At 34.0% G+C, this 26,054-nt stretch overlaps 2 protein-coding genes and 1 pseudogene across 2 annotated transcripts in view; 1 reads left to right on the forward strand and 2 right to left on the reverse strand.

The window, feature by feature from the left end:
* The first annotated feature begins 2,190 nt into the window (after positions 1-2,190).
* The window catches only part of LOC140663293 (zinc finger BED domain-containing protein 5-like), a 39,550-nt gene continuing 15,686 nt past the window's right edge, over positions 2,191-26,054 (forward strand). The window contains 3 exon segments of the mRNA XM_072887363.1: positions 2,191-2,335; positions 2,380-2,497; positions 2,499-2,951. Coding sequence (XP_072743464.1) covers positions 2,191-2,335; positions 2,380-2,497; positions 2,499-2,951 — 716 coding nt within the window.
* LOC140663173 (uncharacterized) lies at positions 4,994-8,172 on the reverse strand (annotated as a pseudogene).
* LOC140663174 (uncharacterized) lies at positions 22,346-24,074 on the reverse strand. The gene is made up of 3 exons (XM_072887153.1): positions 23,860-24,074; positions 23,144-23,293; positions 22,346-23,063 (listed from the first exon to the last, which is right to left on the reverse strand). The coding sequence occupies exons 1-3, from the start codon at positions 24,072-24,074 to the stop codon at positions 22,496-22,498; spliced, it is 933 nt and encodes a 310-aa protein (XP_072743254.1). The 3' UTR covers positions 22,346-22,495.

Genomic DNA, 26,054 nt, shown 5'->3' on the forward strand with positions numbered 1-26,054 from the left:
TAGCTTTGTATGGAGCCTCCGTGTGGCATAACGCAGTGATGACCAGCCGGAAAAATCTGCAGACCCTTTGGGATATGCAGAGGCGGTTGGCCATCCGTGTCATACAGGGGTACAGGACCGTCACCTTTGAAGCGGCGTGCATGGTGGCGGAGATCATGCCCTGGGCCTTCGCGACGGGCGCGTATGAGGATATGTATCGGATACGCGTAGCCCGCCGGGAGGAGCCAGACCCGGATGTTTCTGAACCCCTGCCACCAAGGATAGTAGCGAGGCTCAGGCTCCAGGCTCGGCGGCGCAACTTGATAGAATGGGAAGAAGGCCTGTCCAACGTTAGGACCAGTGTGGCAATACGGGCTGGGTTTTTCGCGCATGCGCAACTGAAATGGCGGCTAAGCAGTGGCGTATCGATGTAGCGGCATATGGGCGCGAAAGTCTTGGCGGGCGGGCTCAGCGGGTTAGGTTGTGACCAAACTCATCACACATACTGATAGCATGCGGAACTCACCAGTCATCAGGTTGCACTGCTTTCGCCAAGTTTTACAGTCGCCAGGTACTTTATCCTATATAAATACCAAGATAAGTAGGTTTTCAGCTTCGCTGCTTAAATTGAAATGTCTCCTTGACATTCGATTCCTTTTCGCGTGATATTAATGCCTTCTTTTTCTGTTTCAGGTCATCGTTGGATTCGCACCAGCCAGGGATAGATATCGTCGCTGCTTCGAGGATCAACTCTTCCGCAAGGTATAAGAATCAACGTTCACGGAAATAAGGATTGGATTACTCGTGGATAAGTGAAACACTTTACTTTATACAGTCGGTAATCACAATTACTTATTTTCAGGTATTCGGTTATGATAAACCAACCTTTCACAACACTGTGTTTTAAATCCGTTACACTAACTTTAAATTTGTGAGTTTACATGTATAACCATATATACGGATCATTGAATGTCACTATAGCTTCGCTTTGGACGATTCGTAAACTACGTGTCACAGTTCGAAGTTATACGGAATAACTAGTCGCGTATTTTTGTTATCGAATGTGTTTTTTATACACGATAATACATTTACGATGCGATTAATATAATACACTAGTTTGTTATCGTGTTTAAATACGGTACAGATGTTGTATTGTGAGCGCACGCGTTTTTTACTTCGCGATGGTATGGGAATTTAAGTTTCAATTCGGCAAGAGCTTCCTCTCGAGCTCGCCATACGACTGCTGCTGCTCCTGCTTCGGTTGGTCTTCTTATATATCCTCCTGAAGAGCTGGGTGCCTGTTTGACCCCACCATGATGTCATCGGCCAATCTTCTAGCTGGAACAAGAGCGTCGCTCTTCATGGTCCGTGCTCCGTCGTTGGGTTGGTCGCTCTTCCATGGTTCGCGCTCTCATTTGGGTCGCTTTTACAATTTTTATTTTACTTTCTAATTTTTCCTTATTAACTATACTTCAAGCTATCTAATTAATTTTCTACGCTCGCTTTAAATAAACTAAAATCAAATGAAGTAAAATAAAAATTAATTGAAAGTAAAATCAAAATCAAAAACTATGAAAATAAAACAGAATAAAGTAATATCTTTGTGATGATTTATTTTTCTTTTCTTTATCATAAGAATCAATTTTTTATATTTTTTATTTTGCATGATAACTTCAAATAAAATAAATTTATCATTATGGCTTTAATTTTAATTCTATTCAAATAACTTTCTTTATTATATTTCTAGATTGATTCAATAAATTATAAATTATGATTTCGTGTTTATCATGTCTTTATTTATCCATTTTGCCATAACTTATTTTACTACTTGTAACTCTATGCTTGTAAAATTAGTCTTTGCTTTCCGATTTTTTACAAAATAAAATAATCGCTTCTTATTTTAATCGAGCCGCTCGCTTTGAATTTTCAAATCAAATCTATAATTATTTGCATTTGTATCGCGCGCTTTGGTTTTAACTCAAATTTTGACTTTCTCATTTATGCTCGATTTTCCGCCTTAATCCAAAATAACTTTTATTTGTTTCTACTTGTTTAATTACGCTTAGCTTTAGTTTCTATACGCATTCATATTATTATTTTTGCGGTTATTATATATTATTTGTTAAAAATTATTTACAAGTATTTACACTGTTTGCTCTTTTGGATTTTTTACAATCTTCGTTCCTGTTGTCATCTAACCCTTGGATGTAGATGCTGTGTTCGTCTCTGGCGGAATTCGCTCTCTCGTGCTGGAACCACCTGTCTGTTGCAAGGTTAGTAACACCAGTTGATATGAATAATTCGTCGGTGTTAGTGAGTCGTCGTCGGTGCTATTACGAAGAGGAAGAGGTAAGAAGTAAGAAATAAGAGGTAAGAGGTAAGAGATAATATTATTTTTAGAAGATATTAATATAAATTCGGACGTAGCAAAAGGAGTAACTAAAAAACGTAGGATTAGAAACTTTCAAATTTCATGGCTAGATGAAAATATTTTTAAAGGATGGTTGGCTCCTCATCCTATCGAAAAAAGCGCTTTGCACTGCATGCAACAAGACCATCAGGTGTTGCAAAACGGATTTAATTAAACATTCTGAAACACTTAAACATATCGAAAACATAAATTATGAAAAACATAATGCGACTGAAAATACACCTACATTAACTCATAAAGATAAAGTTAAACGCGCAGAAATTAAGTTAGCTTCTTTTTTTGCAGAACATAACGTTGCTTTTCGAACTGTTAATCATTTCATTCCATTATTAAAGGATATTTTCTCAGATTCTGAAATTGCACAAGACATTTCACTTGCTCGACATAAGTGCGCAAATATTGTTACAGAAGTAATTTCAAAACGTGAAACCGAAAAATTTGTTCAAAATTTAAAAAATCGTAAATTTTCTATTTTACTTGATGAAAGCACAAATATTTCGGACGCTAAAGTAATGTGCGTTCTTGTACGCTATGTTTCACCGTTAAGGGGATACCGAAGCGTCGGCCGAATTCATACGCGGTTTTGAGCGTCGCCTTGTAAGAACTAAAAAAGTATTACCGACGCAGTCGGTATGAGAGTGAGCGAGACAGCAATAGGAGCAAGCGAGATAGCAATAGGAGCGAGGGAGACAATAATAGGAGCGAGCGAGACAGTAATAGGAGCGAGCGAGACCGCAATAGGAGCGAGGGAGACGGTAATAGGAGCGAGCGGGACAGTAATAGGAGCGAGCGAGAGAGGAATAGCAGCGTGGAAGGAAAGGTCGAGCCTCGAGTTTTCTCTGCCAGCTGCTATGCCCCCTCTCGCTCGCTTCTATTACTGTCTCGCTTGCTCTTATTACTGTCTCGTTCGCTCTTCTTGCTGTCTCCCTCGTTCCTATTATTGTTTCGCTCGCTTCTATTATCGTCTCTTTCGTTCGCTCGCGAAGAGATATTTGTTGTGTGGTAATAGTACACACTGATGCGTAATCTTTGTACATGTGTCGTTTATAATTGTTATAAAGAAACGACTTTTTATCTCGACCAAAATTTTGTCGCAAGGCTGAACGTAATGTAGAGGACTAATAGGCATATACAAAATGTGTGTAAACAAATTAAATTTGAGAAATATGTATATATAATATAAACACCTAATGTCATACTTATTCTTATATCTATATAATAAATACAAATAAATTGTTAAACTTTTTCTTTTATAGTATTATATATATATATATATATATATATATTTGTAAAATAAATATTTTATCATACTTGACATCTCTTAGCACTTTACATACGTCTACTTCATCTTGTACGTGGCTTTATTATATCATTGCTTTGCATATGCAAAATATGCAATAAGTAGGAACAAAATATGTTACAATATTTTTTGAGAAATATGTATATATAATACATATCTAATGTCATACACTTTTCTGATTTTTATCTGTATGTAATATAAATGAAAATAAATTGTCTATTAAAAATACAATTAGATATTGAATATAAAATTATGCGTTTTTTGTATTTTATACCATAATGAATGAAATTTTAAAACGTATTTTTATAATAGCATTCAATATATATATTATATAAATACATATTATTATTATTATAAATACACGTATTCATAACTTTTTTCACACACATTATGGTATAAAATACAAAATAGAGATAATTATATACTCAATACCTAATATATGTATTATAAATAATAAACAATTTATTTGCACTTATTACATACAGATAAAAATAAGAAAAGTATGATATGAGATATATATAGTATTATATACATATATATATTTCTCAAATTAAACATTGTAGCATATTTAGTTTCATATTTATTGCATGTTTGGCATATGCAAAACCATGATATAATAAAGCTATGTGTACAAGATGAAATAGACGTGTGCAAAGTGTTTAAGAGATATCAAATATGATAAAATATTTATTTCACAAATATATATAATATACATTTATAAAATTAAAGAAAAAATTTAACAATTTATTTGTATTTATTGTATAGAGATAAAAATAAGTATATAACATTAGATGTATAATGTTATTATATACATATAATTCTTAAATAATTAAATATTTTTTTATATTTATTGCACACATTTTGCATGACGATTCCTCTCGCACATGACTTTGCATGACAATAATTTTGGTCGAACAAAGAAATGCAACAGAATATAAATATATATCATTTGACATATATACATATGGAACGTCAATGTGTAAAAAGAAACGTATAATGCCAGTACATGTTAGATCGCCCCTGACTTTATATATAACATATAATATAAAATATATTTATAGAATATTTTATATATAGAATGGGCCCCATCCATCGCCCATTCTCGTAAGACACAACCATTATATTTTCGTCTTTCCGATTTGTTAAAATATTTTATATATAGAATGGGCCCCTCCATCGCCCATTCCCGTGAGAACGCAATCATAATGTATGTATTATTTTCGTCTCTCCGAGTACAAAGAAATCAATAATATTGTAGCGTCTTTTTCCAATGATTCATTGGATTACCATTTTGGAAAAGGCGACAGTTCATTTTCTGCTATAATATTAAGAAAATGTTGCCTCATGTATTTCACACGATTGGAATATTTCTCGTTACAAGGATTCTCTCCTAATGCTACAGTTGTGGCGAAAGCTGCAGCATAAATTCCACAACATATGCCATCAGGTTATACGTGAACCTTTGCAAATATTATATCATTTGCATTTATTTGTGGATAACGACGATGAATGTAATTTTTTTCTTTAGACGCCAATTTATTGTATGTACAATCGGGTAAACTGTCGTACACTCGAAGCTTGGTGCCGTCAAAAAATATACATCGCCAGTGATCACTACAATATCCTTCAATAATTTGTAAGCTTTTGTCGCTATGACTTGCTTCAATTAAATGAGGATATTCTAAATATAGCACACTTTGTGTTTCAAAATGGGATTTATTTCTTACGACGCGTAAAAATCGGTCCAATGATTGGTCGTTTAGTTTGCTACGTACAGGTAATACATTGTCCCTTACTAAATTAAAAGGAATAACCTGGTTATCGAGAAATTCTTTTTGTCTCGCTATTATCATCTTCAGTTAGTTCTTCTTTATTTTGTGAATAACTAACAATGATGCAATCGTCATCTTGTTCCACATTTGTCAGAACAGTAACAGTAGTATTAGTTGCTTTCATTGGTAAAATATTGGATTCGCAACATTGACTTTCTTCGATAATATTTTCGTCTATATTATATTGTCGACGACTTTTTTGACCAATAAATTTTTTGGCTGCTTCTTGAGCTTCTATTATATATTTAGAATTTCTAATAGGCATATGTCTATTATGTCGACTATCCAAGATTTCGGGCAGCATGCAATCATAATAGAAACGTGTTAAAAAAGGCAGCATTTGAGTATTCCAAAATATATTGTCCCTATTAACACGTACTATTTTTAAGCTTCTTGGCGTCCACACAGTGAAAATACAATAATCTCGCTGCGTTATATTTAACTGGCCTTGAACTTGATAGAAAAATCGATGTTTTGGATTCATCTTCTCTGGATTTTTCTTATCAAAAACGCTTTTTAATTGAGGCAGCGTCTTTATAGCCTCTTCCGCTGTTAAATGTTCAGCTGATAGAAGACATTTTATTTCTACCAGGCTATTTTTATTTATGAGCCTATCAGGAGAAGCACCCAAGCATGGATTTTTAACATCAATAAATAATCCGCAAGTTTTAATCTTCTTTTTTTAGTATTTCGGCCAATTCTTTTTTTGCAATTTTTTCCCTCTCGCGACCATATTTCATAGCCGCGGTATCGATAGAGGGAGGGAAACAAAATGTTCTTTACAATTGCGGCGCAAGATGTTGTCGGTCTCATGCGACATACCATTCCAAAATTAGACGTCGTTAACATTTCTTGTTTCAACGACTGCCACAAATCTGATTCACTTTGCTCCACTGTATCACGTTCTATTTGTCTCCAATTTTTCCCATTTTCAAACAACTTTTCTAAATGATTTTGTCGAAGTTGCTCAAAAACATCGGGTGGAAGATCTGGTTTCTGTGATTGTGGATCATAAAAACTATCTGTTCCTTGTTCCCTTTTAAATTTTTTTGACCTTTCATTCATTTCTCGAGATTCTCTGATTCTTGCAACTTTAGTTTGTCGTCGCTTTTCCAGAGTCTCGACAATGGGAGGAATATTTTTACCCATATTTTTATGTACTTCCGTGAGAACTTGTTGGGTATTATGTTGCACAATTGCTCCCGCAACTCTAGCATTATAGGAACCTCTGTTAGCAAAATTAATACGCTTTCCAGCAATTTCTTTGCAAATTATCGAATTAAATGATTTTGCTGGATTGTTGGTGAATTTCCGCAATAAGCATTCTCTACTTTCTGATAAAGATCGTGCTGTTTGAGAAACGGTACATAATTCTTCGTTTCATCACAGTCACTTATACCGCGTTCCTTACATCGTTTATGTTCACCAAATATATGGCTAGGAATATTTAATATATCTTTTTGTAATTCCATAGCCTTCTTATGGTCAGGTTGCATTTCTTCTTTTCGCAAATCAATTGTTTTTACTACCTCTTTTCGTATTTTTAATATGTTCTTTTTTACAACATTTTGTAGCTGGACGAAACCACGCTTTCTATGCATCTTTTGTTGAGTTGTCATTGGCACAGCTCTCAACTTTTTGCACAGATTCCGAAGCAAATGATTCGTGCATTCTATTTTTTTAACGGTTATCTTTTGTTCTCAATATGGTTTGCTATCAAGGATGGCCTGATAAACGCTACTATCACCATCAGCAATAACCGTTCTATAAATTATTCCATGTATTTCCAAGTTACTTTTGAAGCCTTCTGCAATAGCGTCGCTCTCCATGCTTGTAGAGCTTGCATTACGATGGAAATTTTTGTAACATTTGTGATCTCTTGGTTCGATTCCGTTTCGTTCTGCAAAATCACAGAGGGAACAAAATTTGTTGCGGACACCAACAAAGAGTACCTTTTTTGTGCGGTAACCAATTATAGCACCAACACCGAAAAGTGAATCGTAGGTGTTGCCGTATGATCTCTTGATCCAACTACCATTTACTACAACGGTTATATACGGAATACCGTTTATAGTTTCATTTCTTTCAAGAGCGAATTGCTTTTCAGCTTCGCCAGCCATTTTCATATTTTCCATGGCTGTTTTCTCGAATTCATTGATAACATTTTCTCGATATCTCATATAAGTTTTATCGGACATACATGGAATATTCATGGATGCACACAGCTCTTCCAGCTGAGCAAAACCAATTTCAGTCGTAACAGTTCCTGCTACAGCAGCCATATTAACGTCCAATGTTTCCGGTTCTGTAGGTTCTGACCAGATGTTGGCTTTGTAATGGCACATTTGGCATTTGAAGAACAACTGTGTCTTAAACCCATAGCGATAAGAATTTACGAGTTTCCAATTTTTAAATTGGCACTCTATTCCTTGTGCATGATTATCGAACGTTCTATGAATTTCATTCCATAGAAAAGAAATGTCAACAATGCGGCGGCCTTCAGGCAATCTTTCCTGGATACGATTCGTATCCAGAGGGCTATTTTCGATAACAAAATCTTTGTTATCTTCGCAAAATTCGACATTTTGTTCTACATTATACATATCTGTATTTGACTCCTGGCAGTGCATTATTTGACTATTAGCTTTAGAATCCATCGTATGGGGAAATGATTCTACCGATTTTTTAAACTCGATAGATTCATCGCTAATATCCATGCTTTTGGAGTCATTTGAATCTTTGTTATTTTTACAAAGTTCAGTATCTTGTTCTACATTATAGATACCTATATTTGACTCTTGACACAGCATTGTTTGAATATTAACTTTCGAATCCATCATATCGGGAAATAATTCTTCCGATTTTTTAAAATCGATGGATTCATCGTTAATATTTCTAATGCTTATGGAGTCATTAATTTCTTCTAGCTTCATTCATTTTAATAACTTTCGCCTGTAAAGAAAAATAAAGATTAGTATTTTGTAAAATGTTAAAAAAAGTAAGGTATTATGTGATAATTATGTATATTTTATTACTTATTTATACATCTAGAAAAAATCTCTGAAGAAGTGCAGTCTTTTGTTTATTTATTAGTAAAAATTAAATTAATATTATTAAATACACAATAGTTTATTACTAAAACTATTGTGTGATATAATAGATATTTTGAAAATATAAATATTTTTTTATTTAGAACACACATGCAAACCGCATCTAATATGTATTAATTATAATATGTATTATACAACAATCAGCTCACGAATAAATCGCCTCTGGGATTATTTTTTAAGCAATGCGTACATGCAAATCGCATCGAATATGAAATATTACAACCAGCTCACGAATAAATCGCCTCTGGGATTTTCTCTACTAGTGCGTACATGCAAATCGCATCTGGTAGAAAATATTACAACCAGCTCACGAATAAATCGCCTCTGGGATTTTTAACCAGTGCGTATATGCAAATCGCATCTGGTAGAAAATATTACACCCAGCTCACGAATAAATTGCCTTTGGGATTTTTTTAACAATGCGTACATGCAAACCGCATCTAGTATCAAATGGTACTAACTACTATTAGAATACACATAATCTCTATTTTTAGTAAAAAATATAAATAAGCGAAAGACTGCATTGTTTTTTTCAAAGATTTTTTCCAGATTATATGTTCTGTGCACACAATCTCGAATTCAGAAGTATATTTTGTTACATAGAAAAAAAGAGTAATAGTATTGTCTTTCATTCACTCAGCACATACATGCAGATTATATATGATGCACTTACAAAACATACCATAATATACAAGGTGAGTTATTTTAATCAACGCAGGCAATTATTTTGGAAACAAACCATTTTAAAGAAGACTGTTTTAGACAAAAGTTTTATGGTTTCGAGGGAGCCATAAGATGGTACGGTTGATTTGACCTTGGATAGTCATTTGAAGGTCATGTGAAGGTCACTTCAATTTTTTTAAATGGTACCCCCTATTTTTTATTGCATATTCTTGTAGCTAACCTCGAGAGCTTTCCGAAACACTATAATTAAGTATTTTTTGATTCAGTACTTTTTGAGTTATAAGGCTTCAAAGTTGCAGTATTTTGACATAAAATACAAGATATCTCGTAAAATATTCATTTTTCGATTATTACCTAATACTTTTATGCACAGAATAATGGGACAAATCAATTGACGTAATTAAAACACATAATTATATTAAAGTAAAATGTGTAACTACTAGTTACAAATTCATATTTTTTCTTAAAGATAACTATGTGTTTTATTTACACCAATTGATTTGTCTCATTATTCTGTGCACAAAAGTATTAGGGTAAAATAATCGAGAAATGAATATTTTACGAGATATCTTGTATTTCAAAATACTGCAACTTTAAAGCTTTATAACTCAAAAAGTACTGAATCAAAAAATATTAATTATAGTGTTTCGGAAAGCTCTCGAGATAAGCTACAAGAATATGCACTAAAAAATAGGGAGTGCCATTTAAAAAAATTGAAGTGACCTTCACATGACCTTCAAATGACTCTCCAAGGTCAAACCAATGGCACCATCTTATGGCCCCCTTGAAACTAATAAAACTTTTGTCTGAAACATTTTTCTCTAAAATGCTTTGTAGGCAAAATAATTGCCTGCGTTGATTAAAATAACTCATCCTGTATACAGATGTATAGACAAATAAATGTAGAAAAAAACAAAAAAGAATATAAGTCAGTGAGTAAAAAATCCGCATAAATGTAATAAGACAATAAATTAATCTACTGAGTGCTTCTAAACGTAGAAATTTTGAAAAGGAAGGATAGTAGTTGTCTATACTTTATTTGTTTATGTATGTGCTGTATATGCATTATATATAATCTGTATGCATACGTATAACTGTGTATATGTTACTGTGATTCTGAATTTTGATGAAATAGAATTTACTGGTAAAGATTTATCAAATCAACTTTGGAAAAAGTCCCAAAATATTCAAAAAATCTTTAGAGTTTTATAAATGTTGATAAATGTTAGTATTTACTTAGAATTAGTAAAAGTCGAGATTATTTTCTTGTGTTTGAATATTCTAAATATGTTTTTTCTGTTTCTTATACAAGATTGAATAAATAGAGTGATAAGAAAAAAAAAGTAGTAGTGAAAGCACTTTTTCTTATAAAAGCTATAAAAGAAATTTTGTTATAAAAATAAACTAATTGATAAATTGATACTCTTTATTAAATTAATGAAAAGAAAATTTAGCTCACTAATCTTTTATATTGTCAGAATTATACATTTACTACTTCTTACAATATGATCTGCTACTGGTGATATTTATTCAATTTTGTATAAGAAATAGAAAAAAACATATTTAAAACATTCAAACACAAGAAAATAATCTCGACTTTTTCTAATTCTAAGTAAATACTAACATCTATCAACATTTATAAAACTCTAAAGACTGTTTTGAATATTTTTGGACTTTTTTTAAAGCTGGTGATTTTCTAGGTTTAGCTGAAATTCCGGACTTTATAGTAACATATATCAAAAATTTTATAATATGTTTAGAAATATTTTAATGTTTTTATAGGAATTGTTTTAAAGATATAATTTATAAAAAAGAAAGTATAGAATAATTTTCATAGTAACTCTCTCACTAGTAATATTTTAATGGATTTTATGGAAGCCAAATTACAAAATATTATCGTTTTCAAATAATACAAGTCATTACTCAAAAGGTATAATTAATGACGTTTAAAAATCTGTATTGTGTAATAGCAGTATTTGGATTTTTAGATCAATGAACATTTTAAGAACACTGCAGCATTATTTAATTATTTTATTATTTGACAATTTTTATTGAGAATAAAGAATTTTGCACTTTATAAAAGAGTGACAAACGGAACATAGTACTATCTATATATATTTTTTAAGTTATTTATATATAACTCATAGATCAAAATTCACTCGATTGAAAATGTAAATTTATTGGAAAATAAGGAAATCGCTCTCTGAGTAATGAAATCTGTTTCATTCGAAAACGATATGACATCTAATAACATAAATTAACGTTAAAACAATTCCTCTTAAATATCAATAGAAATACTAACCTTTTCATCCAGCCTTTCTTGAAGGAAACTCTTGATTGGCTGAGATGTAAATGTTTTGCATCATGCATTCGACCCATGTCTCCACAAATAACTACACTCACTACACTAATACACTGTAATACGTAACACGTAATAACACACTAAAGTTTTTATTAGTTCGTTATAACGATTTCGACTCTCTGTTATTCTATGCTTGTCAGTACACGCAAGAGTGATTGTCCGCGCAGTGGATCAGATGACACGTGCGCGTATACGCATGAGCGTACGATTAGACTAACTCGGCGGTACACGACTGATATCGCGCGTTTCTCTCTCTCTCTCTCTCTCTCTCTCTCTCTCTCTCTCTTTCTTTCTCTCTTTCTTTTGAAATATAATAGTTTTACTTGACTTAGAGATTAATTTTTTGTTATGTCATTATTACGATTATGAATATTATACCGTACATAGTAATACATATTGAGAACATAAATATAATTGTATTTAGTCAATTCGAGTTCTCCATACACTGGCTTGTCTTTTTTTAACCGCTATATTTTTTTACAAGTTTATTACATTTATTATTTTATTATTACTTTTATTATTTTTTATAACAAACAATAATAATATTTTATTAGTATAGCATCATATAGCACTATATATTGCTATATACTAATAATACAATTTTATTATCCTCAACCTCTCCTATAGAATGCACTATGACTTATTCAAAAATTTATTTCGGAATTCGTGTCATTTTCTTGTGAGCACATGAAATTTCTTCTAAACATAAAATTATATTTGTCTTCTCAATATATTACTATGTACGATATAATATTCATCACGAAATAATAACATAACAAAAAGCAACCTAAGAGATAATGATCAAATAGAGCCAAGGTCTGTAATTAGTGAGCATATAATCATTTAATATAAAGTAAAAATTAAACTCTCTTAAAATCTAGAGAAATTAGACGCATGAAATCCTAAATTCATAATTAAAAATGCGAACATTTCGACCAATTTTTTTTGGCTCTCTTCAGCGCAAACATAAATAAAATAATACATTACTAATATCGCAGAAAATTCATGGTTTGTGATAACATGGAATAACTGTGGTATTGTGTTGTTAAAATTATACTATTACTTATTCTCAGGATCGAACATATTAAGCACTCTCCTCCCTAGTATGTTCGATCCTGAAAATAAATAATAATATAATTTTAACACAATACCACAGTTATTCTATGTTATCACAAACCATGAACTTTCTGCGATATTAATACCGTATTATTTTATTTATGTTTGCGCTGAAGAGCAAAAAAAATATTGGTCAAAACGTTCGCATTTTTAATTATGAATTATAATTTCATGCGTCTAATTTAATTCTGGATTGTTTAATTTTGACTTTATAGTAAATAATTATATGTTCACTAATTACAGAGCTTGGCTCCTATTTGCTTATTATCCTTTAGTTTGTTATTCTCACAGAGCGTCTCACATTCGTTTTGTATAACAAAAAATAATTAATCTGTAAATCAAGTAAAACTTATATTTCAAAAGAAAGAGAGAGAGAGAGAGAGAAAGAGAAACGCGTTTGTTTGTTTAGATTTACGCGATAATCATATATATAATATATATGTATATATGTATATACATACGTATATGGATATAAATCATAAGTTAAAATCTTTTAAAGATGGAAGTTTCTGCAGTTATTAACATATTATTAGTACCAAAATGTTTGGTACACAATTTGTATTCAATTTTTTGTATGTTTTCATAATTAAAAAAAATTTTCAAAAAAATTGCAAAATATACGATCGCCTGACATCGTACAGGCAGTGCGGGCATGTATGTATCCTGGTGCTGCAGGCCGCAACGGGCATGTATGTACTCTCATAGTACAGTGAAAGATGGGGAAGGGGGGGGGGGGATCGTCATCGATCTCGTGCTCGTAGAAAGTGGCGACCGTCGCCGAAAAGTCCCTGCCACTCGGATTTGAACCCGAGTCCGCATGGTGAGAAATCCCGCACATAGCTGTGCCACTGCAGATCGTAATGTAATCTTCACTACATCGATGCTACTATTTATGTTATCTATACAAGTCTCTAAGTCACACATACATTATACAGAGTGTCTCATAACTAACGAGCCAACGCTCGTGAACGGATAGAGTACAGTGAACTGAATAAAAAAATATTAGGTTATTTTGCGATTTTCGCAATAATTATTAAAATATTAATTAAAAACGCTTAGCGAACAATACTATACGTATGTACAAGATGTCCGGTAATAATCGCCCCATCTCTCTAGGGCTGATAAAGCAGGTCAAACTGAACATAAAAGTCCTGTATCATTTTCCGATTTTCACAATAATTAATATTAATTAAAAACGCTCAGCGTATGAGCGCGCGCCGCATATAGCGGGGGAGTATACGACGTGTTGGTCACTGATTCAAACGAGGATTTTTTTATGTGTAGTACTTAATTAGAAACAAGTTCTGTTAAAGCGAGAGAACGCGCTTCTCAACCATTCGTCTGAAAAAAAATGTTGAAGATTTGCCAGCATTTCTTAAGACGTTGCAATAAAGCATTATCGAAGCGCCTTAGTGGCTCGGTTGGTAGCGTTCTTCTTTTGTAACCGCGAGATCCCTGGATCGAATCTCGCCGTGTGTAACTATTTTTTTTTCTTTTATTTTTGTGTAATTTATTTTTTTTGTTCCTAGGAATATTTTATAACATTAATAAATAAATATTAGTTTTTTTTAATAATTGACATTTAATTTTTAACATTTTGTTCCATACATTAAAGAAAATTCGAATGCTTTCTGTCAAAATATAATATAAGGAAATGTTTAATATACGAGAAATATATTACTACTAATACAATAAATAACAAATTTACAATAATTATTTTTTTTCGTTAGCATATTAGTATTAATTGTAAATAATATATAAAGGTCGAAATATATAAAGAACGAAAATAAATCAAATAAATTTGTATAGCATACATTTTTTATTCTTACAACAAACGTTACATATTATAAAATTATTATATTAATTAGTGGAATTAGTAGTGCCTTTGCAAGATGCCGAATTTTCGTTCTTTATATATTTCGGCACAAGTGTATTATATTTGAGGGGGATTACTTTGAAGGAGACAAAATTGATATTGATGAATAAATAAATATTTTTCGAGAAAAATAAAGTCACCTTTTTTTTGAACAAACCTCGTATACACTATTACGTTTTGTTTTTATATCCTTTTTCTCTTATTGTTAGTTGTGTGCTCATTATGTCTCTCTCTAATTACTCGCTAAATCGCCCTGTTACCTTCTTCCAAATTTATTATTTTATTTAGAAATAATATAATAAAATTTAAGACAAATAATATATATATAATAATCGCTCGATAATAATAAATGATAATGAGGGAGAAAATAATTATTTTGTTTTATCTATAAAAATGTTTATTTAATAATAAAAAAATATTTAGTTATAAAATGTTTATATTATAAAAATATTTATATACAAAAATTATTTTATTTTGTTATTATAATATATATAGAAAAAAAAATAATTTTATTTTATTATTATACATAGAAAAAAAGAGCAATTATTTTATAAAAAATTATAAACTAAAAATTATATAAACTAAAAAAATATATAAACTAAAAAAAAGTTATAAAATAAAAAAATTAAAAATAATAATGTGCCGACGTGTATCCTGGTGCGCCGGGCGCAGCCGGCATGTATTCTGGTGCGGCAGGCGCGTATCCTGATGCGGTGGGCGCAGCGAGCATGTATCCGGGTGCGGCAGGCACGTATCCTGGTGCGGCGGGCGCGTATCCTGGTGCGGCGGACGCGTATCCTGGTGTGGCGGGCGCACCGGGCATGTATCCTGGTGCTGCAGGTGGATACGTCGCTGCAGGTGGATACGTCGCCGGCATGTATGTCGCGGGTAAAGATTGTGCCGCGACATATACACCGGCGACGTATTTTCTTTTTTGTTTCGCCCTTTCCTTTTGTAATGCCCGCCGCATCATATTATTAATACGCTGAAACAAATAACAAAATATATATTTTTTATTATCCTTTTTATTATAATTACACAGAAAAGAAAAAATATAGCTTTCAACTACTTAAATTTTATGAAAAAAAGAAAAAAAGAAATAACTATAGTTTAATACTTTTTTATAAAATAAAAATAAAAGAAATTAATAATATGTTTATTATTAAAAATAAAATGTTCTAGGCATGTATTCTGATGCTGTGCCCGTCGCATCAGGATACATGCCTGCTACGTCCGCCGCACTAGAATACATGTCCGCAGCATCATTTATTAGTTATAAACATATTAATTAATTTTTTTATTTTATAAAAAATATTAAACTATAATTATTTTTATATTTATGTTTTTGTGTGCGTGCGCGCGCGCGCGTGTGTGTGTGTGTGTGTGTGTGTGCGCGCCTTGTAACATATAATAAATAAAAGCAACTAACCTTTTGTAAATTTGGTCGTACTCTCGTGTCCATAGGGAGCGGCGTCATGGTCGTTGCCGTCGATCTCGTGCTCGTCGCGAGCGGCGTTGTCGCCGTCGATCTCGTGCCCGTAAGAAGCGGCGTCATCGCCGTCGCCGTCGATCTCATGTCCGTAGGAAGTGGCATCGTCGCCGTCGCCGTTGATCTCATGCTCGTCGCAACCGGCGTCGTCGCCGTTGATCTCGTGCCCGTAGGAAGCGGCGTCGTCGCCGTCGCCGTCGATCTCGTGCTCGTCACGAGCGACGTCGTCATCGTTGCCATTGATGTCGTGCTCATCGCGAGCGGCGTCGTAATTTTCCGCGGTCGTCCCGGTCCCGGTAAATTGCCTTCACTTTTTGCTACAAATAAAAAAAAATATAAATATATATAATTTGTGTAAAATATATATAAATGTATATAATATAATGTATAAATATATAATGTATATAATGTATAAATATATATATATATATATAAATAAATATATATAATTTTTATTTATTTATTTATTGTTAGAGAGAGAGAGAAAGAGAGAAAGAGAGAGAGAGAGAGAGAGAGAGAGAGAGAGAGAGAGAGAGAGAGAGAAGAAAGAAAGCGGAAAAAGATAAGATTGTACATTTTATAATAACATTATCAATATATAATTATAATTTATGCATCATAATAAGATTCATAAATTATAATACATTCATTATTGAAAATGTTATAAATGTATATATGAATTATAAAAGTACTTACATCTCGCCATTATCTTTCACCGCCATTGTAGTCACTGTGAGCTCTTCACTCTACGCTTTTCACTGAATAACTGAAAAGGACTGTCGCACATACTTTTCATAATGCATATACATAAGGAACTCGATTGGTTGAATTCTTTAAGCGTGTGTTTATAGACCAATCAGTTTCCTTATGTATGTGCATTATGCGTTAAAAGTGTGTGCGGCGGCCTTTACGATTTTCTGGCCGATTGCAAAAACAACGCGCGCCATTGGTTCACTAGGCAAAAAAGCGAGACGGCAGAAATGAAAGAAATCCGAAATCGCACTCGCGAGGCTTGCTTTAGCTATGTTTAATCTATACATATAATCGTACTAAAGAGAATAAAACTTTTTTATTTTGCAATTTATTATATGAAAATAATTTTAATGAAGTATAAAATCATTTAAAATAAATTCGTATATGACAGTCCCTGCGATGTCGAAAGAGAGAGTGAAAACGTATAAGGAGCAAGCGAGATGACTAACGTCAAAGAATTCCAAAATCTCGAGATTTATCTATTATCTTTCGTATTATATCATCTTACTATAGAAAATAAAACTTTTATTTCGCATTTTATCGATTTGAAAATAATTTTAATGGATTAAGGACATTTTCCCAATTAAAATAACACTAAATACGACATAAATCGGATGATTTTTAATTAGAAAGATAATTGTAACTATGACAATTGGTTTTAAAAATCATCCGATTTATGTCGTATTTGGTGTCATTTTAATTGGGGAAATGTCAAAATTATTTTCAAATCGATAAAATGCGGAATAAAAAAGTTTTATTTTCTATAGTAAGATGACATAATAAGAAAGACGATAGATAAATCTCGAGATTTTGGAATTCTTTGATGTTAGTCATCTCGCTTGCTCTTTATACGTTTTCACTCTCTCTTTCGACATCGTAGGGACTGTCATATACGAATTTACTTTATGAAATAAAAATTTTTATTTCGCATTTTATCGGTTTAAAAGTAATTGGATGAGATTTTTCTATAAAATTTTGTCGCGACAATTTTAATTCATCAAATTTTTATTTTTCGAAATAATTTTTTCTCAAGACAATTATTTTGGAAACTTTTTGTTCTATAAAATATTTTTTATGCTGTAAGATAAAATTAGGTGCTCTCTCTCTCCCTCTCCCTCTCTCTCTCTCTCTCTCTCTCTCTCTATATATATATATATATATATATATATATATATATATATATATGTATATACAGGGTGTCTCATAACTAACGAGCCAACGCTCGTGAACAAATAGAGTATAGTGAACTGAACAAAAAAGTATTAGGTCATTTTGCGATTTTCGCAATAATTATTAAAATGTTAATTAAAAAGCTTAGCGAACGATACTATACATATGTACAAGATGTCCGGTAATAATCGCCCCACTTCTCTAGAGCTGATAGAGCAGGTCAAATTGAACATGAAAGTCCTGTATCATTTTACGATTTTCGCAATAATTAATATTAATTAAAAACGCTCAGCGTATGAGCGCGCACCGCATATAGCGGGGGAGTATACGACGTGTTGGTCACTGATTCAAACGAGGATTTTTTTATGTGTAGTACTTAGAAACAAGTTCTATTAAAGCGAGAGAACGCACTTCTCAACCATTCGTCTGAAAAAAAATGTTGAAGATTTGCCAGCACTTCTTAACACGTTGCAATAAGCATTATCGAAGCACTTTAGTGGCTTGGTTGGTAGCGTTCTTCTTTTGTAACCGCGAGATCCCTGGATCGAATCTCGCCGTGTGTAACTATTTTTTTTTCTTTTATTTTTGTGTAATTTATTTTTTTTGTTCCTAGGAATATTTTATAACATTAATAAATAAATATTACAGTTTTTTTTAATAATTGACATTTAATTTTTAACATTTTGTTCCATACATTAAAGAAAATTCGAATGCTTTCTGTCAAAATATAATATAAGGAAATGTTTAATATACGAGAAATATATTACTACTAATACAATAAATAACAAATTTACAATAATTATTTTTTTTCGTTAGCATATTAGTATTAATTGTAAATAATATATAAAGGTCGAAATATATATAATATATAATAGCGGGCGCACCGGGCATGTATCCTGGTGCTGCAGGTGGATACGTCGCTGCAGGTGGATACGTCGCCGGCATGTATGTCGCGGGTAAAGATTGTGCCGCGACATATACACCGGCGACGTATTTTCTTTTTTGTTTCGCCCTTTCCTTTTGTAATGCCCGCCGCATCATATTATTAATACGCTGAAACAAATAACAAAATATATATTTTTTATTATCCTTTTTATTATAATTACACAGAAAAGAAAAAATATAGCTTACAACTACTTAAATTTTATGAAAAAAAGAAAAAAAGAAATAACTATAGTTTAATACTTTTTTATAAAATAAAAATAAAAGAAATTAATAATATGTTTATTATTAAAAATAAAATGTTCTAGGCATGTATTCTGATGCTGTGCCCGTCGCATCAGGATACATGCCTGCTACGTCCGCCGCACTAGAATACATGTCCGCAGCATCATTTATTAGTTATAAACATATTAATTTATTTTTTTATTTTATAAAAAATATTAAACTATAATTATTTTTATATTTATGTTTTTGTGTGCGTGCGCGCGCGCGCGTGTGTGTGTGTGTGTGTGTGTGTGCGCGCCTTGTAACATATAATAAATAAAAGCAAGTAGTGTTATAGTGGGGATTCTAAGCCATGGGGCATTGAGGGGGGTGCGGGGGCGGGGGTATCTGGGAGGCGCGAGGGGTCTGATATTAGGAAAAGGGGGGTGGGGGGGGTCCTACACACGTTCGAAAGTAGATCTGTTTATCTTTGCGGTTGATTTATAGCCGGGGGTATTTTAGAAGTCGTAAAACCTTTTTTCTAGTTTTATGATCATTTTATGGTCATTATATCATTAGGATTTTAAGCGCCGGCGTTCGGCAGCTTTGTACCCTCGCGGAAAATCTCCCATGAAACTGGAGCGAAACATGTTCCGAAATTTTTAGGGAAAGAACTGCAACTGCAAGGTGTTTATCTTTGTGGTTGATTTATAGCCGGGGGACATTTTAGAAACCATAAAAGTGTTTTTTTTTCTTTTTTTCTAATTTTTATGTTCATTTTATGACCATTAGAATATTATGGAAAAAAGAGATTTTAAGCGCCGGCGTTCGGCAGCTTTGTACCCTCGCGGAAAATCTCCCATGAAACTGGAGCGAAACATGTTCCGAAATTTTTAGGGAAAGAACTGCAATTGCAAGGTGTTTATCTTTGTGGTTGGTTTATAGCCGGGGGACATTTTAGAAACCATAAAAGTGTTTTTTGTTCTTTTTTTCTAATTTTTATGTTCATTTTATGACCATTAGAATATTATGGAAAAAAGAGATTTTAAGCGCCGGCGTTCGGCAGCTTTGCACCCTCGCGGAAAATCTCCCATAAAACTGGAGCAAAACATCTTCCGAAATTTTTAAGGAAAGAATGCAACGCACCAGCGCCAACATTCGGCTGCTCGAATTTGAGAATCTGTCTCCGCGTTAAAACGTATTCAACAGTCGTCGAGTGTCTTTCGATTTAGTGCTACAATGGATATAGAAGATGTGATTGTCATCGAAGACAATGAAGACAATGAAGATGTGGTTATTATCGACGACAGCGATGAAGAAGTGGAAATAGTAAATGACTCTGATTATGAGAGTGATCCGGAAGACTATTTGAATGAACAAGTAGTGCCGTTAGTGCGTGAAGATTTACGAATTATAACTGAACGGCAGGAAATGTGTAACATAATATTTTATTACGAAGTAAAAAAGTATGATAACGACGAGGAAAATAGTGAAAAATTTTGTTCGGGATGTTTCATCGAAGTTCAAGATTTATATACACAAGGTAAAATTGTGTATAAACATGAAACAGGACAATATATTTATCACGGTTGGAACTCGTGTAATAATTGTGGACACTCACTGTGCCAAGTAATAGCATGTAGTGTGTGCCGTTTTTGTGCGCAGCAATAAACTTTTGTAGACATTTGCTAGGATTAAGTGCTGTGAAAAATGGTGACCAAAAAACTATTGAATGCGGTGGTGGAGTTTCAACGAAATCGCGAACTTGACATAAAAAGTTCCTCAACAGTGATCTTTAAACTACAAAGTTATATATGGACGAATGAAAACAACAGGCTAAGGGGAAAGCCTTGCGAGAATTGCTGTTTATCAGGCGGAAATCGGCAAGCATGTCCTGAGCAGTTACAAGAAATCCATCGGGAAATCCGTCAACATATCGATAACATGTTGTATCTACAACATGTTATCGACAATGATCGAGATTCTGATACTGATTCTGATCAGTAATTGTAAGTAATCCTTGATGTGTAAGTATTCTTTTTCAAATTATGAAAATATTAATAAATTTTTTTTTTCTGTTATGCAGGAGCCCTACCTGGACGCCACCACGACCGCCCGGTCATCCCCTCCAGCGCCTCGCAGCAGCAGTCGCCGTCGTGCCGTACCGCTCGACCATCGGCGTGCAATCTCTTATAAATATTTTTTTTTTTTATATCTATTTCTTTTTATTTTTATTTTTAAATTCACACACACACACACACACACACACACACACACACACACACACACACACACACACACACACACACACACAGATTTTTGTAAATAAACACACACACTTTTTAAATAAAAAAAATTATGTTAAAACACATATAATTGCTTGCTTGCGCTTCCTTCATCTATCCCATCCTTCTTCCTTCATATACTAGATATAATTAGATATAATAACTTAATATTTAATATAAAAAAAAATATAAAAAGAAAAAAAAGAAAAAAAAAAAAATAATAAAAAGGAAGAAAAAAAATAATAAAAAAGGAAAAAAAAATAATAAAAAGGAAGAAAAAAATAATAAAAAGGAAAAAAAAAAAAATAATAAAAAGAAAAAAAAGAAAAAAAATTATAAAAAGAAAAAAGAAAAATAATTACTGTTTGCGTTCTCGCTTTCCTTCACCTCGCGCTATCTCTTTCTTTCCTAGCGTTTACTCTCTCGCTCTCCTTCGCCTCGCGCTATCTCTTTCTTTCCTAGCGTTTACTCTCTCGCTCTCCTTCGCCTCGCGCTATCTCTTTCTTTCCTAGCGTTTACTCTCTCGCTCTCCTTCGCCTCGCGCTATCTCTTTCTTTCCTAGCGTTTACTCTCTCGCTCTCCTTCGCCTCGCGCTATTTCTTTCTTTCCTAGCGCTTACTCTCTCGCTCTCCTTCGCCTCGCGCTATTTCTTTCTTTCCTAGCGTTTACTCTCTCGCTCTCCTTCGCCTCGCGCTATTTCTTTCTTTCCTAGCGTTTACTCTCGCTCTCCTTCGCCTCGCGCTATTTCTTTCTTTCCTAGCGCTTACTCTCTCGCGGTCCCTAGCTTCGCATCTCCCTTCCCAGCATGACGTCATTCCCGCAACGAGCTACATATGAGAACTGGGACTGTTTACGGATGGGAGGAAGCACGGATGGGAAATGCGTGCGAGTAAATTATATCATGATTTAAATTTAAAAAAACTTTATTCTTCTCTTTTATATATTTTTTTTTTTTTTTTTTATTACATATTGTGACTAAAAACTAAAGCTACCAGTTCGCAATCGACGAGTTGATGTTTATTGAAGGCGTCGCTGGCGCATATTACATTTGACACTTTTTTATTATCCGTTATAGTGGACGCGATATTGGAGAATTGTGTAAACTTAGTATCGACTGTCTCGGTGATTCTAACCAATCGATCAAAGGTTACATCGATGCATTGATCGAGATTAAACATACGGTGTAACGTCGGTTCAATCATCATCATGCGTACGTTTAAAGATTCGAGACTTATAAGTTTAGTATCGTTAATTGTATGAACTCGCACTGTTAGCGGTCCAACGCTTATAAAATTATAGGTATCTTTAGAGTCTTTTCGCAGTAAATCGTGAATATTGCGACGTTGCTCGTAGAGTCCCTTCCACGTTTCGAGAGATAATACCAGTTCCTTTCCTTGATGATCTCCTATGACAATTTCCACGTAACTCGGTGTACCCACGTTGATACCAATTTCAAGGAATTTGAATTCTGTGGTTGTCAATGCGTATCGTCTACTTAGTATACGAATCGCACGACGCTTCAACGAAATGCTGTAGAAAAATAAAAAAAAAAAAAAATTAGTTTAAAAACAATTTGTGAAAAAATAGAAAGAAGTTAAACAAAAACTTACTTGTCACATTTGTTCTCAAACAATGGAGTTTCATAACGATTCGGTACGTAATTATTCACGCTTCTGCTGGGGCCACCACTGCTTCTTTCGACGTAGTACATATTTCCAGATTTCAAAAGTGGACCACTTTCACGAACGGTTAACGCAACACTGACCGTATGAAGAATCGAATATGAAGAATCAAATATACGTGACATCCCGTTTTTTCAAAGTAGTGGGAGATTAGTGGTAAATGTGGTGGGAGATTCTAGAATACTTTAGTGCTCTGAAATTTTTAGAAGGGAGAGAGAGACGATACTCGGATAAAAAGAATTCTTAAATGACTCGTGAGGGAGGGAGGGAGGGAGGGAGGAAATGAGGAGGGGGAATAAGAAATAAAACATATTAGTGTTTAAATATTTTATTTTTCCAAATCTTGCAATTCTTTCTGGCGTTGCGACCACCAGTTAAATATTTTGAATACATTTTGTAATGCGCAATTCTTAACATGTTTTTCACATCGTATAGTATTTTTAACATCTAGATTATTTAGAGATTCGATATCGTCGTAATCAGCATCCAAGGTCTCAATGATTAAATTTTCTCTCGCATCGTCGCCGAGCATATTAGCAAGCCATTCTCGTTTCTGACATCCTTTAACGTATACGATACACTGCATTTTATCATCTTCTTCTTCAACTACAGCTGTTGTAATCAATCGTTTCGCCATGCTGTACGCAACAATTCCATCCTCCCATTGTAGTCCATGATGATTCGCCATTAACCATGAAACTTGACACTTTTCGGATTTTATAAGGAGATGCCATGGTATAGGACTCCGAAAAATGTAGTGTGCGAGAACAGTTCCTCTTCTCAGCACCGCCACCTCCTTTGCGATGAATTTATTCGAAACGACAAATCCTTGCAGATCGACAAACGTTGGTACAGACATGATGAGATCTCTTTTCGTCAGTTAAGAAGAATGACAACCATCTCGTAACACTCGGATTTATATCCAGCTTTCCCTCTCTCTCTAAATTATTGTCGCAAACACTTAGGTAATTTTGCGCACAACGTTGGTCAACGGGTTGTACTGGATTACGCGATCGTGTATGATGAGACAGTACGCAGTCGTATTATTAGCCACATTCTCCTTACACTCAAATTCCAATCGCACATCCACGGTTGCACTCTTGACCGATTCGTTTTGTCGAGAACAATCGATGATCACAAACGGACCGTACTGTAGAAACAGTGAGACAGTGAGACTCGGTTCGAGGTACTCGTATCCGTAATAGTTTTTGCAGAAACGCGCGTACGTGTCGTACAGAATTGACCATCTGTTTTTATCGAAATCCAGATTCATGTCATCGTACGGATAACATTCCGAGTTCAGATAGAGTTTCACGTTTGTTAATTTACAGTCGTCGAATTTACTCGCATTTTCGGACATAACATTCTTCCGGCCTGTCTGCAGAGCAAAGATAACGTATCGTGGTTTCTCCAGCTGAGTCGCGGTCTTAATGGCCCACGAATGTTTGGTTGTACGCTGCAACAGCGGAAACTCGTACAGATCCCACGAGCGAAAACCCATGCTGAGGTAGCGTCCGCTTTCCAGAGCGCGCAGCATAGACAGCTTTTTAATTTCACTCAACAACACATGTGGCATTCGCCATTGTATCTTGAATATGTTGATCACAGGCTCCAGCGTCGAAGCTCCAAGCAGACAATTGTTGTCATTGCGCGATCGTATTAAGATCAATTCGTGACGAGCGTTAATTACTATGCGTCTGTAATCCTCGCAAAATCCCAATAACATGTAGAGCGGTACGCAAAAATTAAAGTGTCCATCCACAATAGTTGGCTCACTCCAGCCAGCATTTCTCATAATCACGTTTTTATCGGATGATATTGTTACATAGTTTTTGAGCATACTTGTTATTCCCACGTTTCTATTTCGATCAATCTCCACACCATCGAGTTCATATCGAATCTCGTCAAACATGAATGCAACGCAATTATTTTGCAGTACTACATTGAATCCTCCAGCTGGCTTCTTTATCTTTAATTCTCCCTCGATGTATAAGAAACTCTCGTACGGCAATGTATACAGATCCTGTTGTTGTATGGGTATTCTTATCTCATCACTGTGTCCGAACGTTGTGTTGGCGAATGGGTTATAGGAGTGAGTCTCAATCTTGACGATGCGATCGTCAAAGATTGGCTCATCCGCGATGTCGAGAATGTCAGTCATCGTTTAAATGTTTCGCACCACGAATCCCAAAGATTGTAAAAACGCAACGTTTGATGCGTTCAATTTCTTTTTCTTAGTGCCGGATGATTGGATATTAGCAAATGTCGATGTTGTTGTCACTGACGTCGTAAAGATTGTATTGTCTTTCACGTCTTTCGATCCGTTCAACACGAGCATCACACGCTAATTTTACCGCCGCCGCCGTACATGCAATCTAATGGTGATCTCTTCTCCTCGAAAATCGAGTAATCGTCCTTCCTGGTCGACAACGCGTAACGTTAAATCCGTAATGCACCGCACGATGATCGGTAGGTAAATGATGTGCGCCGGTGTTTCCGATATCTTATATCCTGGTGGTACCCTCGGTGAAAATTCGTGTATCGTATGAACGAGTTTGCCGTTGTTGTACGCACCTGCGGTCACATTACATTCGACGCGGATAATGTTCACGTTGATAATGTTAATCGGCACGTCCGACTCGTACCATTTTTGCGGCTGCAGTATACGGTTCGAGAATCCTAGCAGCGATCCAATATTGTTAGGCTTGCTAAAATTTAATCTGTAGGCGCATTTGATCTCGCTCCTCATCGTATTGTAATTAGCGCGGAGCACTATAGGCCATTCTCCAGGCTCAAAGTTATTGTCGTCGTCAGTGTGTTTTTTATTACCATCACGAAC

Source organism: Anoplolepis gracilipes, chromosome 2, assembly GCF_047496725.1.
Source record: "Anoplolepis gracilipes chromosome 2, ASM4749672v1, whole genome shotgun sequence".
NCBI classification, from domain to species: Eukaryota; Metazoa; Arthropoda; class Insecta; order Hymenoptera; family Formicidae; genus Anoplolepis; species Anoplolepis gracilipes.

What these genes read in the sequence shown, in the direction of transcription:
- LOC140663174 (XM_072887153.1), bottom strand. Translation starts at nt 24,074, where the DNA reads ATGTCTGTACCAACGTTTGTCGATCTGCAAGGATTTGTCGTTTCGAAT. An exon ending in TGGGAGGATGGAATTGTTGC is followed by an intron (nt 23,294 to 23,859) that starts GTACAGCATGGC and finishes TCATACGGTCAG; the next exon opens with TGTTGCGTTAACCGTTCGTG. An exon ending in TTTGAGAACAAATGTGACAA is followed by an intron (nt 23,064 to 23,143) that starts GTAAGTTTTTGT and finishes ATTTTTCTACAG; the next exon opens with CATTTCGTTGAAGCGTCGTG.